Here is a 15999-nt window from a genome sequence, read left to right as displayed (position 1 = left end):
GTATCAAACTGCGACTAGCTGTTCAAGAACAAAGCTCACCATTGTCTTCTCAGGGCAACCGGCACTGGGCATTAAATGTACTTATCCTGAGTTCATTATAAAGACATCAGTGCAGATTAATGTTTACATTAGGATTTTGGAAGAAAGAAATTGGGTTAGGTGATATGTAGCTCCATGCAGAAAAGACATTTTAACCATATTTTCATATTTTATAGTCTTCAGGAACAAAGCATCAAAAATGAACTTGCTGGATCTGTTAAGTTTCATTTGAAAGGACCAGTTTTAAAACCAGAGGAGAATGGCGACCTTGACTTGCATAGGTTGGAACGTCAAAGAGAGTCAAGTCCTTTGATTCAGGAGGTGACGGATGATATGCCTGTAACATCACATGACAGGAAAACAGTGAATGGGAAGGCGCAGAAACGCCCGACGCTAATCACAGAGCAAGTGGAGTCAGTGAAGGAAATGCAGGCAGACACCAGGCGGATGGGCGCTGAGGAGCACGGAGCTGGTGGGTTTGGCACAGAGAAGAAGCCGAGTTGGGGCACATCAGAGGGGATTAAATCAGGAACAAACATCAGGGTTGAAGGGCCTCTACCAGCAGAACACAAAGCACAGGTGAAATAATTTTCCTTCATGTGCATGATATGTTCGAATTGATAAACAATAATACTTTTTCAGCATTATCTATCTTTTGGAGCATTGGGTCTATCTTCTTAAACCTCTTTAGTTAAGAGTAAGAATTTTGCTCTTGCAAAAGTGATTGTTTTATGCTTTTGTTATTCACTTATCATAGTGTGCAATCCCTTTCCTACCAGATAAGTTCTTCCCAATGGAAGCAAAAATAGTTGTCCAAAAATCTTCTCTGATACAGGTTTAAAATGAGAAAGGTATGGATAAATCAGATCTGTATTTTGTAAGGTGAATGCAGAATCATGTGTTCCTAGGAACAGAGAGATTAACCCCAAGTCTGAAACTCCATTAACAGCTCACTGGAGGAAAGATAACCACACAGTAAATTGTACCTGACTCACTCCTCCACTCCTGTCTCAGTTCTCCCCTCACTAGTCTACATCCTGAACTATGGTTAGCCATTACCAAGGAAGATTGATTGTACAGTATAACAAGATTTGAAGAATTATTTGTATTTGAACAGAAGCAGATCCAGTCTTCTGATAATTACAAGTGTTAATAATTATTTGTGGCTTAATTACAGATGTACATCATTGAACCATCTGCTAAAATATGGCAGGGTTATCATCCTCTGCATTTCAATCTTGTTAGCAGTGAATTAATTAATCTTTTGGGATCTGTTCTTTGCTTCTGAGCTACATTTGGCATACATGTTGTGTGCTTTTCCCACAATGATATGACATGTAGCACATGACTCTCTTTGAAATTGGATGTGCTAGCTGTAGGTTGCCCTAGAAAATACACATTTAAAGCAGCTATCCAATTTAAACTGAAGGAGAAGTGTAAACTTTTAACTTGAACTGGAAAATGTTAAATTTAATATTTTGGTAATATATTACAGTAATTTGTTTGCACTGTCTCGTATGTTACTTATGAATTTGATAGACTTGTAGTCTGTACCTGGCAACACATGATTATGTTAAAATCCTAATCCCCAGATAATCAATGTTTCTCTTTTCAAAACACTAAAGGGGCAGATCTAATTGCCTAAATAAAAATACCACTATCCTGCTACCCCTTTCCAACTCAGAAAAAGCAGCATCCACAGGGAAAGAAAGCATCTTTGCCTTGGTCATTTAAGTGGTAAAATGTTTGGGTCTGAGGTGATTAAGTTATCCTTTGCAATTAATTGGAAACATCTGAGCTGCTGCCATGGCAGCTTTGGGTTGTATATTGGCCTTTCCCTTAAAGGAGAGTATCAATTGCTGGCATCAAACACTGATGCAACTAAAACCTAGTCCCCAGTGATCAGTCAGTCTTGTGTGTGGGCAAGCTAGGTAAGTGCCAGTGGCTCACAGTAAGTACATCTGTTCTTGTCAACTATCATGCTACATGCCATCTCTTAACATAATGTGCTAACATGCATCAATCAGGAACTTGGGGCAAATGAGTCTAGCTCGGATGAGGAGGAGTTTGTCACAACCAGGGTGATTCGCCGCAGGGTGATTCTGAAGGTATCCATTCTGTCTTGGCTTGTTGTGCATTGCTTGGAGATGGTTTTGGACTGTGACTGTGTTCTTGTTTGTATTCTCCAGATTGCAGCATTTGGACTTTTTGAGCTCAAGCATGTCTTTCACAAGATCTATTAGTTTGATGAACATTGCTCTAATTACCTTTAGCTCATTGCTCATTAATATTCTGTGGAATTCCATTTCCATTTTTACTGAGCATTTTTCATTTGAGCTACTTGATATCCTGCTTTCATTTTCCACCATTTCCTTTAATTACATAATTTTGCTTGATTTCTTCGTTCGCAATGCCAGCACATCCTGGCAACTTAGCCAGATATGTTTAAAATGGCGAGTGTTGCCTAGTTACTTGATAATTTTAGCCCTTGTAGCTGTGATGACTATCTATCCACTGAATCCAGACCTGTTGAGTGAATGGTGATTGTGAGGCCACGTCTGAGCTAAACCATCACCTACCCTTCTCTCCTAACCCACAGATACAGATTACCATCATAACACATCTCTAGATTATAACCACTCTACCCCACGTGGAATCTGGCCTTAATCGTCGCAACTAGAAGCTCTCTCCTTTTTAAAGGAAGAATGTTTCCCTTGTGTTAGGTTCTCCCCAAGAGCTGAACTGTTATTAGGAAATTGACAGCAGTTGTTGCATAGCAAGAGGTTTTATTTTTATCCCAAGAAATCTGCTTCTTCTACTTAAACTCTTAACAGTCATAAGTGTTCACCTACTGCAGAATCGTGGTTTATTGAGTCTTCCCAAGATGCCATGGGATTGGTAAAACACATTACCAACGAAGAGAATTACCACAGTGTTACCTGACGAGGTTCTCTCACACCGTGACAACACTCTGCATGCATACTCATGCCGACAGTGTACCCACCCACACTGACACAGGCACGTCCATGCATCCATTAACCCACATTGACGCAGGCACCCAGACTGACCCACACAAGCACTCAGGCACGCACGTCAGGTTGAGTATAGTTTGAAGTGATACAAAAAATAATCGTTCTGTCTTGCCAGGGTGGTTTAAAAGAAAGTTACAGGGTAAAGTTTGACAATGAGGTGTGGATATGCTGCTTGGTGAGGGTTGGTGCATGGATTGGTTGGTGGACATGTGTTGATGTATCAGTGTAGATGCGTGGGGTTATACTGCCTTGTAGTTGATGTCTGAACTCACCTGCATCATTGGTGCTTTTAGGTTCTTGACATATTATTATTGGGTATCTGACTAAAAGTGTGTGGGTCAGTGTGGGTGCGTAATGGTACAGGTGTGAGTATGTTGTGTGGCTGTGTGTGAATGTGGTTTACATTGGTGTGAGTCTGTCTGCGTATCATGGGTGTGTGTGTGTGTGTGTGTGTGTACATGGAGGACCTACATAAACAGCAGAGGGAGCTCACCACCTCACAAATTATCCACACCCCTGCTGTTTCAGGCACCACCTGTTCTGCTATTCCATATGATTGTTCAACTTTTACATCAGGTTTGCTTTCCTTTCCGTGCCCCATATCAGCTTAGTGCCAGGAAATCAACTGATCCCAACCTTGTTTATGATCTGCATCTGACTATTGGGGATGGTATTGAGAACCTTTTCCCCGGGAGTCCATGCCCTGGGACCACACACAGGCCCTCACCACCTCACAAATTACCCACCCACCTGCCCCATCAGGCACAACCTGCCCCATCTACTCAACAAACTTGGATGAATGCTCCATATTCATCCAAATCACTAATTGTAAATCCCAAAAGCTCAGTACTGCTCCTTGTAACATGCCACTGCTGACAATGTTTTAGCCTGAGCATAATCTGTTTATTCCTACTGTCTTTGGTCTTTTAACTAACCTGCTACATGTGAGTATGTGTGACTTCAATGTCGATATGGGCCGTCAGGTGTATTCTGTATTGCAATTGCACATCCAACTCCCCAAGAATTCAGGTTTGATTCCATCCCCCCTTCATGCAGATGTGAGTGAAATGCTCCTCAGTTGCTCATGACCAGATTAGCAAAATGGCAGGCTGCACTTGGGCACTTTCTGGTTGTGCACTGCCCAACGAAGAAATAAGTTCAGGCCTGTCAGATTTATCAGATCCAATCAAAATGTTGTCATGTCAGTGATTAGCGAAAGGTTCAAATGCCATCTCTGCCATTTCAGGAAGTTATGGGTATGATCCATTATATCTATGAAACTGCCAGCAAATTATACCTGATGAGAGTGACCATTACAGCAGACAAATTTAGCAAAAATTCAGAGTTGTTCCAGGTTTGGATTAGTCTCCTTGTATGGTTAGAATGTATGGAAAATATGCACAAGGAAATATGGGGGGAAGAAAAAATAAACGTCAGCAGCATTGACATGCTGACATTACTTGTCCTCAGTGTGGAGAGTGCCCAGCGGGAATGTGTTCAGGGGTATGCGTGGAATGGTAATTAATGGAGATCGAAGTCACAAGCCACCCACTGCTGAGACTGTGCATTCACAAAATGAATTGTAGTGTGCACAAGATGGATAGCAGAAAGGAAAGAGTTGGCTATCCCCTTGCACAACAGTCCATCAAACTTTACATCAAACAGAAAGCATGCTCTGACTGCTGCTGCATTCTTATTTTGGGTGGTGTTTAAACTTTATGGCATTATCTCACATTGGCTTTTGGTTGGTTTGCCTTAAGTACAAGCTGTTATGACATTAATGAAAACAAAACAGATTAAACTTAACAAGTCTTCCGTGCTGACTTTTGGTGCACATTTTGTATTTTGTCTTTCCTGTACTGTGTCTTTTCCGATTACTTCAGCTTGCCTTTGGTTTGTTAAAATGAAGCTAAATTATTTTGAAATGTTGACAGTTTGTTAGCTATGGTCTGAATGCAAGTATATTATATATTAACAAGTTTGGTGTTGGTGCAAAACTACTGACTAAAATAATACTTAACATCGCATAATGGTGACGCACTCCAGCAGTAATCCATTGGCTCTGGCTGTCCGAAAGGTGTGACAAGACCCTCAATGAATGTGACTTCCTTCAAGAATGTGAGATTCCTTTGCAAATAGGACCTGAATTTCTAGGCCATGTTTTCCGTAGGTCACTTGGAAGCATGGTGAAGGAATTAGGAAATGGGCAAGGACTGAGGAAAACCAGTAGCCTGCCTTCAAGCCTAATCTCTATGGGGCCTTGAGATTGAACCCCCACCAGCCCAAAGTAAGATTCCATCAGATGGGTGGGCAGGCAGGAGAGCTGCATGGTTGGGGATAGAGGATCTCCCATGGCTGAGGAGAAGGAGAAGGAGAAGCTCCTGTGGTAAAGGGAAGCGTTGTGTTTCCAGGAAGGTCGCTGCGGAGCAGAGTGTGGATGCTTCCTCCAGATTGTTGTTGGTGATGGTGGGAGTCAGGATGGAGGATAGATGTCGGTAAGGGGACTTGGGAAGATGTCACAGAGCAAGTTGCACCTCCTAAGTGGTTTCTTTGCCTCTGGCCAAGAAATTTGCAAACGATTGCTGCTTTGCCACATCAGTAAAATTTGAGACGAAATCAAAGATTTGAAATACTGCGCAATTGTTTCAGTCAAATTTGCAAAATAGTCAGTGGTACTACCACTTCTCATGTCTCACTGAGCCTGCCTTCCAGGTTCATTGTCAACAATGTCTCCCCTTACCAGATGTGTAAGTATAATCTAGTTTGAGGTTCCTTTTTCAAACAGGCTGCCCCAGATAGTGAGGGGTCCTAGCGATGTTTAAGTTCTAAATACATAGTTGTAGCAGCCTTTCCCTTTAACGGGGCCTTGCTACCATTGTGTTTATAAATATTTTGAAGTTCTACTCATATTTTATATGAATATTTTAAAATTCTACTTGAGAAAGGGAAAGTGCCACAAGGCTGGGGTGGCCTACCTTAGGTCAGGAATAATCCTGGTTGTAGTGTCACATGACCACTTGGCTGCAACCTTCCCCCTGACTTACAGAGCCTTACCTTCCCCTGCTGATTAGAAAGTAAAGTTACTTGTTTTTAATTTGGATGATATCTAGCTGTTAGTCAAGCAGCCATTTTCCCAAAAATATAAAGCCTCTATGATTTTTCTCCAACTGTTGACTGCAGCAATGGTATGCAGCCAAACCTTTTGACCCCTAAAGAATTCAGGGCAGTCGCGGAGGATTGGCAATGCTATTCTCAAGGGATGCATGTAAGAACAATGTTGGTTTATGGCAATGGTATTGTGCATTTAGCAGACCGTGGTCACAGGGATGTGAATTCCTATTGTTAAAATCATGCCTTAATTTTCACATGATGCACCCTTTAGGGAGAGGACGCTAAAAGAGTCCCCGGAGAGATGGTTACAGAAGAGCATTTCGTCGATGAAGATGGAAATGTTGTCACCAAAAAAGTAATGCTGCAACTGACCGGTTTTATACGAATATTTTCAAGTTCTACTCATAAACTGGGGCAGAAACCATCAAGCGCAGTTTTTAAAACTCTTGAATTTTCTTTCAATCCCCTTCCTCTTCTCTTAGGTAACCCGCACAGTGGTGAAGAGACTTGTTTTGTCTCCAAGCAGGGACCATGAGGATGATGAACTGGAAAGGGAAGGGCAAGGCGATGAGGAGGGTGCCGAGTATTTTGGAAGTGATTTCATGAGAGAGGAGGTTTGCAGCCGTATTCAAAACAAAAAGAATGAGACTAACAGCAGAATTATTTATTAGGTGCTTGTGATGATAGGGGATGAGAAATCTGCTTCCCAGAAGACAAGTAGGTGAACTGATCGTAAGCCCCAAATTGTTGCCCGAACTAAATTAGTAGCTGTCCCAGTGGAAGTTGAGAGTGTCTTTAACATGGCAGCAGTTGAAAGTGTAATGTTGCCGTAGTTTTGGCAAATGCTGCTGGCGGGCATTGGTTTAAAATCCCCTGACTGCTGTACACAACTGGAATGAAAAAGTTTAAAGTTTTTCACTGAATCCGGCAGCACAAGAGGAAGCCCTGTGGCCCACTAAGCCTGTAGCTCTTTCAGACAAGCTTCCAGTGTCCCACACACTGGCCCTTTCCCCATAGCTCTGCAATTGTTCCAAATTTGTCATCCTTTATCTCCAATGAACATCGAGAAACAAAACCGCCAACATTTCCATAACTTGGTTGCAAATGAGCATTGATTTTACCAAATTAGTAGCATGAATATAAATGTCAACAACACAACAAAGAACCAATATCTTGGGTAGAAATGTGTAAATAGTAACCTGGACCTAATTATTTTCTCAGGGCAGAGACTTTCTTGATCAAGTAGTCTTAATTGGTTGGCAAACTTTTTTTTAAGCAGTCAGTGTTTGCAGATTCATAAATTAGTTACATTATATACTGTGGATATTCAACAAGTGGAGTTTGTGCTGGCTCGGAGAGCAATCCATCCAGTCCCCGACCCCCACCCTCACCCTTTAACCTTGCAGCTACTTATCCAGCTGCTTTTGAATGCAACAATTGAATCCTCCACCATCAACACCCTCGTAAGTGCATTCCAGACCCTAACCACACTACATAATAAAGATTTACCTCGTATGATTTTTGCTGCTTTTGCCAGTTGGCTTCATTCTATGACTCCTGATTCGAGGATATGAGCAGGAGTAAAAACATCTCACTGGATTTATATAGGGCCCTGGAGAGCTTGCACCTGGAACATCGTGTACAGGTCTGGTCTCCCTACCTAAGAAAGGATTTACTTGCAATAGGAGTGCAATGAAGGTTTGCCAGACAGCTTCCTGGAATGTAGGAATTACCCCGTGAGCATAGATTAAGCAGATTGGGCCCATTCTCTCTAGATTTTAGAAGAATGAGAGAGAATCTCATTGAAGCATACATAATTCTACAGTGTCTTGACAGTGTAGATGAAGGGATGGTGTTGCCTCTGGCTGGAATTTCTAGAACAATGGGTCACAGTCTCAGAAAAGGGGTCAGGCATTCAGGACAAATATAAAAAGAAATGTCTTCACCTAGAGGGTAGTCAACCTTGGAATTCTCTGCTCAAGAGAGCTGCAGAGGCTGTGTTGTAAGTATATTCAAGGCAGCGATCAAAAAATATTTGGATATGTGGGCTTAGTATAGGAACCTGGCACTGAGGTAAAAGATCAGCAATGATCTTACTGATTACCAAAGCAGGCAAGAGGAGCCAAATGGCCTGCTACTTTTTCTTATGTTCCCTCATCATAGATTTTTACAATAAGGTGACACTATGCAACTATCAACAGCAATTTTCATCCACTCCTTATTTACCCATTGAACTAGCCTGCCCATATTTCCTTGAAATCTGTTACTATCCTCTTCACAGTTCACTACACCTCCCACAAGTTTTAGTTTGTCCAACCTCTCACTTTTCTGATGATTCTGAATCTTTTTATGTAATTTTGGTCCAACATTAATAAGCAGACTTCTCTGCTGGTTGCTTTCTGGCTATTGAGTAAAGATCAGTATTTATTTGTCTTATCTGATGTTCAAAATTTGCAGTGGAAGGAATTCCAATAGTGCATTTTTAAGAATTACAGGATTATGTCCAAAGTAAATAAAATCCAAGCTTGTGTTTCTGCAGAATTTTCATTCACCTGAATAACTTCTTTGGATGAGGATGGGGAGGCTTTGTATTATTTTGGAAACTGACCCTCCTTGTCTTGCAGCTAATGGTTAATTCTGCTATGTGTGGAATTATTTGCTAAGTACTTGAAATATGCTTTTAAGATGTTCTGATACTAAAAGTGCTTCCTGTAACAACAGCCTCTCTCTCTCGCAGTGTACCTGTACTTGTCACTTACATCAAGGCCAGAAAAATGTGCATGGCTTCAGCTGAAATCTCCAGCTTCTAATGCCTTTCTTACAAGCCAGTCAATATATTAAAAAATACTGTTTGGATGATTTCCAGCAAAAACAAATTATATCTGATACTAATCCTGATCTTAATATGTATGTTCTTACATCAGTTGATACACTTCAAAAGTTTAGGAGTTGGGTGATGAATGTTGGTGTGTGAATAACTGAAATAATTTACAATGGCTGATATCACTGTTCACTTGTTTTTGTTAAATACACCATTCACAGTAATTTCCAAATGGAACATTTGTAGGAATGAAGCTGGTCCTGATTACTGTGGATGCTTTGATTCAGATTTCTATCTTGTGTGGTGATTCTCTTAACGTGCTTTGGCTTTTGCTGGTTTCCCTTTCACTGACCTTGCTTTGCTAACAGACGGGTCAATGTCTGACTTTTCTTGCAGAATCTTCACTTGCTCCTTGCATGAACCGAAACTGTTCATGTGGGGTATAAATTATAGAAAACATCTTTAAAAATACTGTTTGTACTCTCTTTCACTCATCATACTAACACTCAGTGCTTTTAAGGCAGGGATTTCTTTGGAGAGCCCAATACAGCTATCCTAGTGTTTTGGGCTATTCAGTAAGAAACCGACATATTTATTTTGCCTTAGCAGGTTGAAGGATATAAAGTTGTCAGAGTGAAAAAGGAGACAATTCGACAGGCTGACAAGAAGACTCATTAATAGTCTATAAAAAGACAGGATGGAGCTACAGGTACAGTATTCCTATTGGGGAGTTTTTATAAAGCTGCTTTACAATTCACAGTAGGAAAGAATGCCAATGTTTAGTTTTAAGTGCTGATGTGGAACTGAATGACCTTGCTCATTGCATAGATGTGACTGTTAAATGGGGCCACTTTGCTTTTTATTGGAGTGTGACCGTGAACCTAGATCACAAGATGCTTAATCACTTTGAAAATTCAAACAACATGAATTAGTAAGTCAAAGTGTTTAAAAAAAATTCAGATTTGAATGTTATTGTTATAATCATTAAATTAATTGGAAATACTATAAAATAAATTACCTTCTAAAATTTCTCTAATCTGTCAAAAAGCATTGGGAGGAAGAAAAAGTGAGTCATGAAGTTGGGGGTAAATAAGCAGTTCTCATTCTCACCAAAGATGGAAGCAGGGTCACTTAGAATTATATTGAAGTTAAAACACAAGAAGTGATTCAGACCAACCAATCCACAATAGTGTTATTTCTCCAAGCATCGATTAGTCTTTATCCCATGTTCCTATGTTTTGTTTTTATTTATGCACACCACCTTATGACCTGTGGTTCAACATTGACATTGTCTCTGCTTCAGTCAGTGATAAACAAAAACATACTGTCAATCCAAATAAATTTGCATCATTTCCCTTTTATTCTTGTTTCTTGCATTCCTTGGAGCAGCCAATATCTGCCTATGCTGTTCTGTCCCATGATGATGCCCCCAACCCCCATGCTCAATTGTATCAGTGTTTATTACTCTGTTCTAACTAGAATAGCTCTGTTTTTCAAATGTGTGTGTGTGTGTTCCCTCACAGCAGGCAACATCCTTCTGAATGTGCACAGTATCCTCTCTACTGCCTCAATATCCTTCCCAGAGTGTGCGCAAAACTCCACTGAATATTAAACTCCACTCTTAATCTTTATGTTATTATATCTTTGCAAAGCCAACAGTGCCTCATTAGCATTTTGTGGTCTTGTTCACCTGTACTGCTTCTAATGCCTTGAGTAAACTCACTTTCCAATTAGCATGGGAAGGTAGTGCCCTGCAGATGTGGGTGAGGGAGTGGGTTGAATTGCAGGTAGGTCATCATGTGATGTAACATTGTCGATTATCTCTGACCAAAGTAAGCAGCCTTGACCTCGTGCCATTTTGCTTCGCCCAGCACAATGTCAGCAAGGCCCTGTTAAAGAGAGAGGCTGCTTGCTTTGAACTTTGTATTTGAGCAAATGCAGCTCCTTTGGACTTCAGAACTATGTTAAATAGCCCAGTTATCTCAGAGCTAACTGCAGACATGGACTCCATTCTCTCTAGTCACAGTATCAAATCACGGGAGTCAGCTCCCTAAATCAGCAAGGCTACGAATATATGCTTGTTGAGTAAGGGGGGCTGGAAATCTATGAAAATGGCATTGTTTAAAAACAAAAATTTAGTTCCTTTAAATCAAATTGGTTTGGAGCCCACGGTGATGCAGTTTGTAAAGCAAAAAATGGCAGTAGCTAGAAATCTGAAATAAGAACAGAAGATACTGGAAGTGCTCAGCTGATCAGGCAGCATCTGTGGTGAGAGAAGCAGAGTTAATGTCTAAGTTTGATGATCCATCATTAGAGTCTGGCTTCAACCAGACTGCATTTTATTTGCTGAATGCTTCTGATGGATTGTGTCAGCCTGCCCCCATATCTACCGCAAAGTGCGTAATCAAAGATGGCACTCCATTACTGTACTGATGGTGTCCACTGTCAGAGGTACCAGCTGTCGAACAAGATTTTAAACCAAGTGCCTACCTGCTCTTTCGGGTAGATGTGAAAGGCTCCAAGAAGAGAAAAAGATTACTTTCTGGTGTCCTGGTCAATGCTGATTCCTCATCCAACATTACCAGAGGACATGATCTGGTTATTGTCACATTGCTGTTTGTGGGATCCTGCTCTGTGTACATTGGCTGCCCCGATTCCTGTGATCATAGTTCAATCAGTTCTAAAGCTCTTTGAGCTGTGAGAAATGGTATATTAATAGAAGTCTGTCTGTCTTTTACAGGAACAAATCAGTTCTAAAGCTCTTTGAGCTGTGAGAAATGGTATATTAATAGAAGTCTGTCTGTCTTTTACAGGAACACGTTTTACTACTGCCAGTGTCCAGGAGGAAAAGGCTGGAAGAGAGGAAGAGCCGACTGCAGATGAAGTGTGTGCCTGCTGCCTTCACACATTAAAGCATGGTTTAGATACAACAGGATATTTTAATTTAGCATGAGCAACCTTAAAACCGCATGGGAAATCACTTTCATTTGTTGATCTGAAGAGAGTGCATTTGGTGCACTGAGTGACACAGGTGCTTTCAGTATGAGTGACTTTCCAATCTCCTGTGCCATCCAGCAGAGATCTTGTGTAGCGCCTTTGATACCTTTCCTGTGACTGAGGATGTTGACAGCAAATCATAATGTATCGAGGTTCCAGCAAGGAGTGTACAAATCACTGATTATTCACAGCATCTAGCCTTATAATTTTCTTGAACCCGTGGTTTCAGGGTATAAAAAAAATTACTTGCTTATTTAAAAAAAATAAAAACACACATCAAAAAAATCATAAATGGTTTTGCTGTACATAAAGAACTCTGTAAAAATAAAAATTATGATCAGGTGGCGTTTTTGGAAGAAACGCAAATGTGCTATCTGAGCACTTCAACTGTTTTAGTGTCTGATTCACGCTTTAGAAGTTGATTCCACCTACTAAAAGCGTTTTGAGTGTGACTCCACAATTTCTTGTACAATTAATAGTAAAGGTATAATCTTTGTATATGCAAAAACACTGGCTTCATTTTAAGATAGCTTTCTTTCAGACTACACTGCAGAATTTAAAATGATTTTGAAAAATGTAATTCTGTGAAAAATAATCTCAAAACAAAGTTTCTTCAGCCTACCAATATTCTGATGCATGTGTCCCTCATTTGAATTAAACATTTTTTTCTAAGTTTGGAGACACTTGAAATATAACACACTTTATCACATATTTCCCTTTTATTCTTTCTTGCTTTTTTTTTATAACTAAATGATCTTAAAAGATGCCATACATTATGCAAAGGGGAAACGTTTCAAGTTCTTGCTTCTAGAGGGATTTATGCTTGCAATTCAATAGTTGAACTAATTCTCTTGCAGGCACAGTATTAAATGAGTTGAAACAATGAGGTTGTACATGCTTGTAGACTGGCAACATGCTGTAAAATTATTACTATATCATGTGTATTGGCAATAAGATGTAGAAGTCTTTCCATAAGCCGATCATCTGTAATCTTTTTTAGCAGTGTAATAATAGGTTGTTAAGGCCTGCTGTGGTTAAAAGGACATTCTACATTTGAGTTTGGTGAACTATTCTCCTTTGTTGATTATATTCATATGAAAACATTAAGCAGTCACTGAAGATAGCTCTTATAACATATGTATGAAAACAAAACTCCACTGAATGATCCAATTGATTATTCAAGCAAAAATAAATTGTGTTAAATCACAAACATTCTGTGCATTTTCTTAGAAAGCATTACTACAATGGTGAATTTGAACGAGCTGTGTCACGTCATTTCTTTGGTCAGCTTGTCAAAGTGGCCTCAGTCGATGCTCTCAGTATTTGTACAGGTGACTTGCTCCTCAGTTAACCTATTGAGCTTGGAAGAGTATTGGCAAAATTCTCTGTTGCCAGTATCTCCCAGATGACCCAGATAAGGGAGTGTGCTGCCCGGTGATTTTTAAATTTGGATTTTCAGCCCACAGACCTACTTGAGAGTCTCGTATTGTGGTGTTCATGGTCATAGGCAGCACAGAAGCTCTCTGCTTGCACTTTACATAAAACATCCTGTCATTTGTACAGATGAAACTAGTTGATTCTTCTATTAAAATAATTAAATATTTTGTATTTCACAACTAATCTTCATCTCAATCACATTTGCAGACACATCTTTATGTGCCAACAATATAATACTTTCTGTTCAATAAAGGGACTCCTAATGAGCTGATCATTCAGTAGGGTGTAAGACCGGTTAAAGCAGGAAATAATTGATCTACCAAGCAAAACACAATGCAGTAATTTCCTGAACTGTTCCTTCATGTTTGTAGAACCATTTAGAAACATTTGTTCAATTTTTATATCTCCATTTATACAGGAGGTTAATTGTACATAAAAGCTTTATCTATAGAATCTGAAACATTCAAGTGTTGAAAAGATACATTGTAAAGGAATTTGGTGTGGAATTTCTGATGAGTAGTAGTAAAGACTATTAATCCTCCCAGTTAAAATGGAGGGAATCTAATAAATTTGCCCGGGTCGATGCTGAAATCCCTGCTCCATCACAGGATTCACTGTTGCAACCTTCTCCAGTATAATCTGTCAACGTCAGGCAAGTGACAAAAACTTCACCTTGTCAGCTATCCTGACTGCGGGGAAAAAACAAGATTGACAATTAAATGAAGTGTATAAATTTTTTAATAACTAAACCATAAATTACAGCTCGACAATCAATCTAGAAGTTGATTTTGTGTAAGTCTAATTCTCTCCTAATCCCAAATTACTTGCTTTCAAAATAATGAATATTTTATTTTTGTAGCAATATTTCAATATACGTCAATAGGTTATCCCAATCTTTATTTTGTTCTCCAAGCTGTTTTTAAAAAAGTAGTTAAATTGTGCTTTTTACTTCCTGATGTGTTATCTGTGATAGTTCTTCAGTGGGATTGGTTCTAAGGTTTCTTGCTGTCATAAGACATCCTTATGAACTGGTTCCTGATAGCAACTAACAGGACAAAGGGAAAGTTCATATTATGGAGATTCCAGGATCTTTGTGGACAGTTTTCTTCAAGACCTTTGGAGAGTATCTTTATTGCAGGCCTTTAAATCTAGTTTCAGCAATCATGATGTTGAGTATAGTTGATGGAACAGCTGATATTGTGCATAAACTTTATATTTTATGAACTAGTCTTTACACTCTCTCAAAGTATGGTTTCACTGCTCAAAACCGACGTCATCTTATAAATATAAAGGAATAACAGCATCCTCACATCTGCACAGTATGTCTCAAATGCATTGAATCCTCCTTTGAAATGCAAGTATATTTTTCATTGCAAAAGAAAATAGTCATTTTCTGCAGAGGATGATCCTGCAAACATCAATGGGACAAACGACTAGTTGCACGGTTCTCTTGGCTGTCACTTAAGAAAGGAAAAATGAAGTCACAGCACCTTGGTTTTCTCTGTGGGGAGAAAATAGGAAAAGGAATGGGATGTATGGCCCCTTGAGCCTACTCCACCATTCAATATGATCATGGCTGATCTCGTCATGCTGGTTGCAACTCCAGCTCATGCTGTTCTGCGCAAATCTTGATTCCCACATAAACCAAACAAAACAGTGAATGGTTTTAACACCATCTATTGTACTTCTGTATTGGAGACACAAGAGATAGTGGATGCTGGATCTGGACCAAAAAGTAAACTGCTGAAGGAACTCAGCAGGTCAGGCACAATCTGTTTGGGGGGGGGGGGGGTGTCCTGAAACACTGACAATTCTTTCTCCCCCTGTTACGTTTGTTCTTCATCAAGAGACAAACTTGGCCTGGGTTTTACATCTGAACATTTATTAAAATGACAACAACCTCACAGACTGCAACAGACAGGCTGGCTTGCTTTCCTGCTCTTTCACAGCCACTTCCTGTTCCCCATGTGACCCCCTGCATTGCCTGCTGGGAACTGTAGTTCTTTATTATAACTACATAACAACACATAATAACACATCTTCCCCCTTTAAAGAAAAACAAACACAATACCTTGTTCTTATGAACCTGCCAACAACCCTTGTCCACTCAGCAACTTTCAATCAGTCTCTGAGGTGGTTTTATGGTCCTTTTTGGTCTGGTACTTGTTTCCGCAGGTGTGTTGCTTTCATTTGCCGCATTGGTGTTTTCCTGGGAACTCTGGTCCACACGTTCATTTTCTCCATATGCTGGCCCCTTTGGTGTACTGATAGGAGACGGGTCACAGCCATGGGTTGGAGCTTGTGGTCATAGATCCACGCAGTTCCTCTGTGCATGGACCATGTGCCAGAATCATGATCTTGGATTCGCACTTGAACCCCAGGCTTCAGGACTGGTAGGCTTTTCGCTATCTTGTGATTCTGTTTGTTTTTCTTTCCCTTCCTCTTTAGCCTGTTTGACCTGGTGTGCTCCTTCAGGTGTCAACAGGTTTTCACGTATTGGAAGGTTAGTGCGTATGCGTCGACCCATCAGCATTTGGGCTGGTGAAAGGCCATTCTGCGGTG

The 15999-nt window shown here is 40.1% G+C and overlaps 1 protein-coding gene across 1 annotated transcript in view; it reads left to right on the top strand.

Annotated features, from left to right (window-relative positions):
* Positions 1-13198, top strand: part of ank3b (ankyrin 3b) — a 422959-nt gene extending 409761 nt beyond the window's left edge. Inside the window, exons 40-45 of the mRNA XM_052027524.1 lie at positions 216-618; positions 2067-2147; positions 6454-6537; positions 6665-6796; positions 9610-9712; positions 11817-13198. Of these exons, the coding sequence (XP_051883484.1) occupies positions 216-618; positions 2067-2147; positions 6454-6537; positions 6665-6796; positions 9610-9681 (772 nt within the window). The 3' untranslated portion in view covers positions 9682-9712; positions 11817-13198. The remainder of the gene's footprint in view (positions 1-215; positions 619-2066; positions 2148-6453; positions 6538-6664; positions 6797-9609; positions 9713-11816) is intronic.
* The last annotated feature ends 2801 nt before the right edge of the window (positions 13199-15999 follow it).

The sequence above is a fragment of the Pristis pectinata genome, chromosome 12, assembly GCF_009764475.1.
Source record: "Pristis pectinata isolate sPriPec2 chromosome 12, sPriPec2.1.pri, whole genome shotgun sequence".
Classification (NCBI taxonomy): domain Eukaryota; kingdom Metazoa; phylum Chordata; class Chondrichthyes; order Rhinopristiformes; family Pristidae; genus Pristis; species Pristis pectinata.
This window is presented reverse-complemented; position numbering and strand designations above follow the sequence as displayed.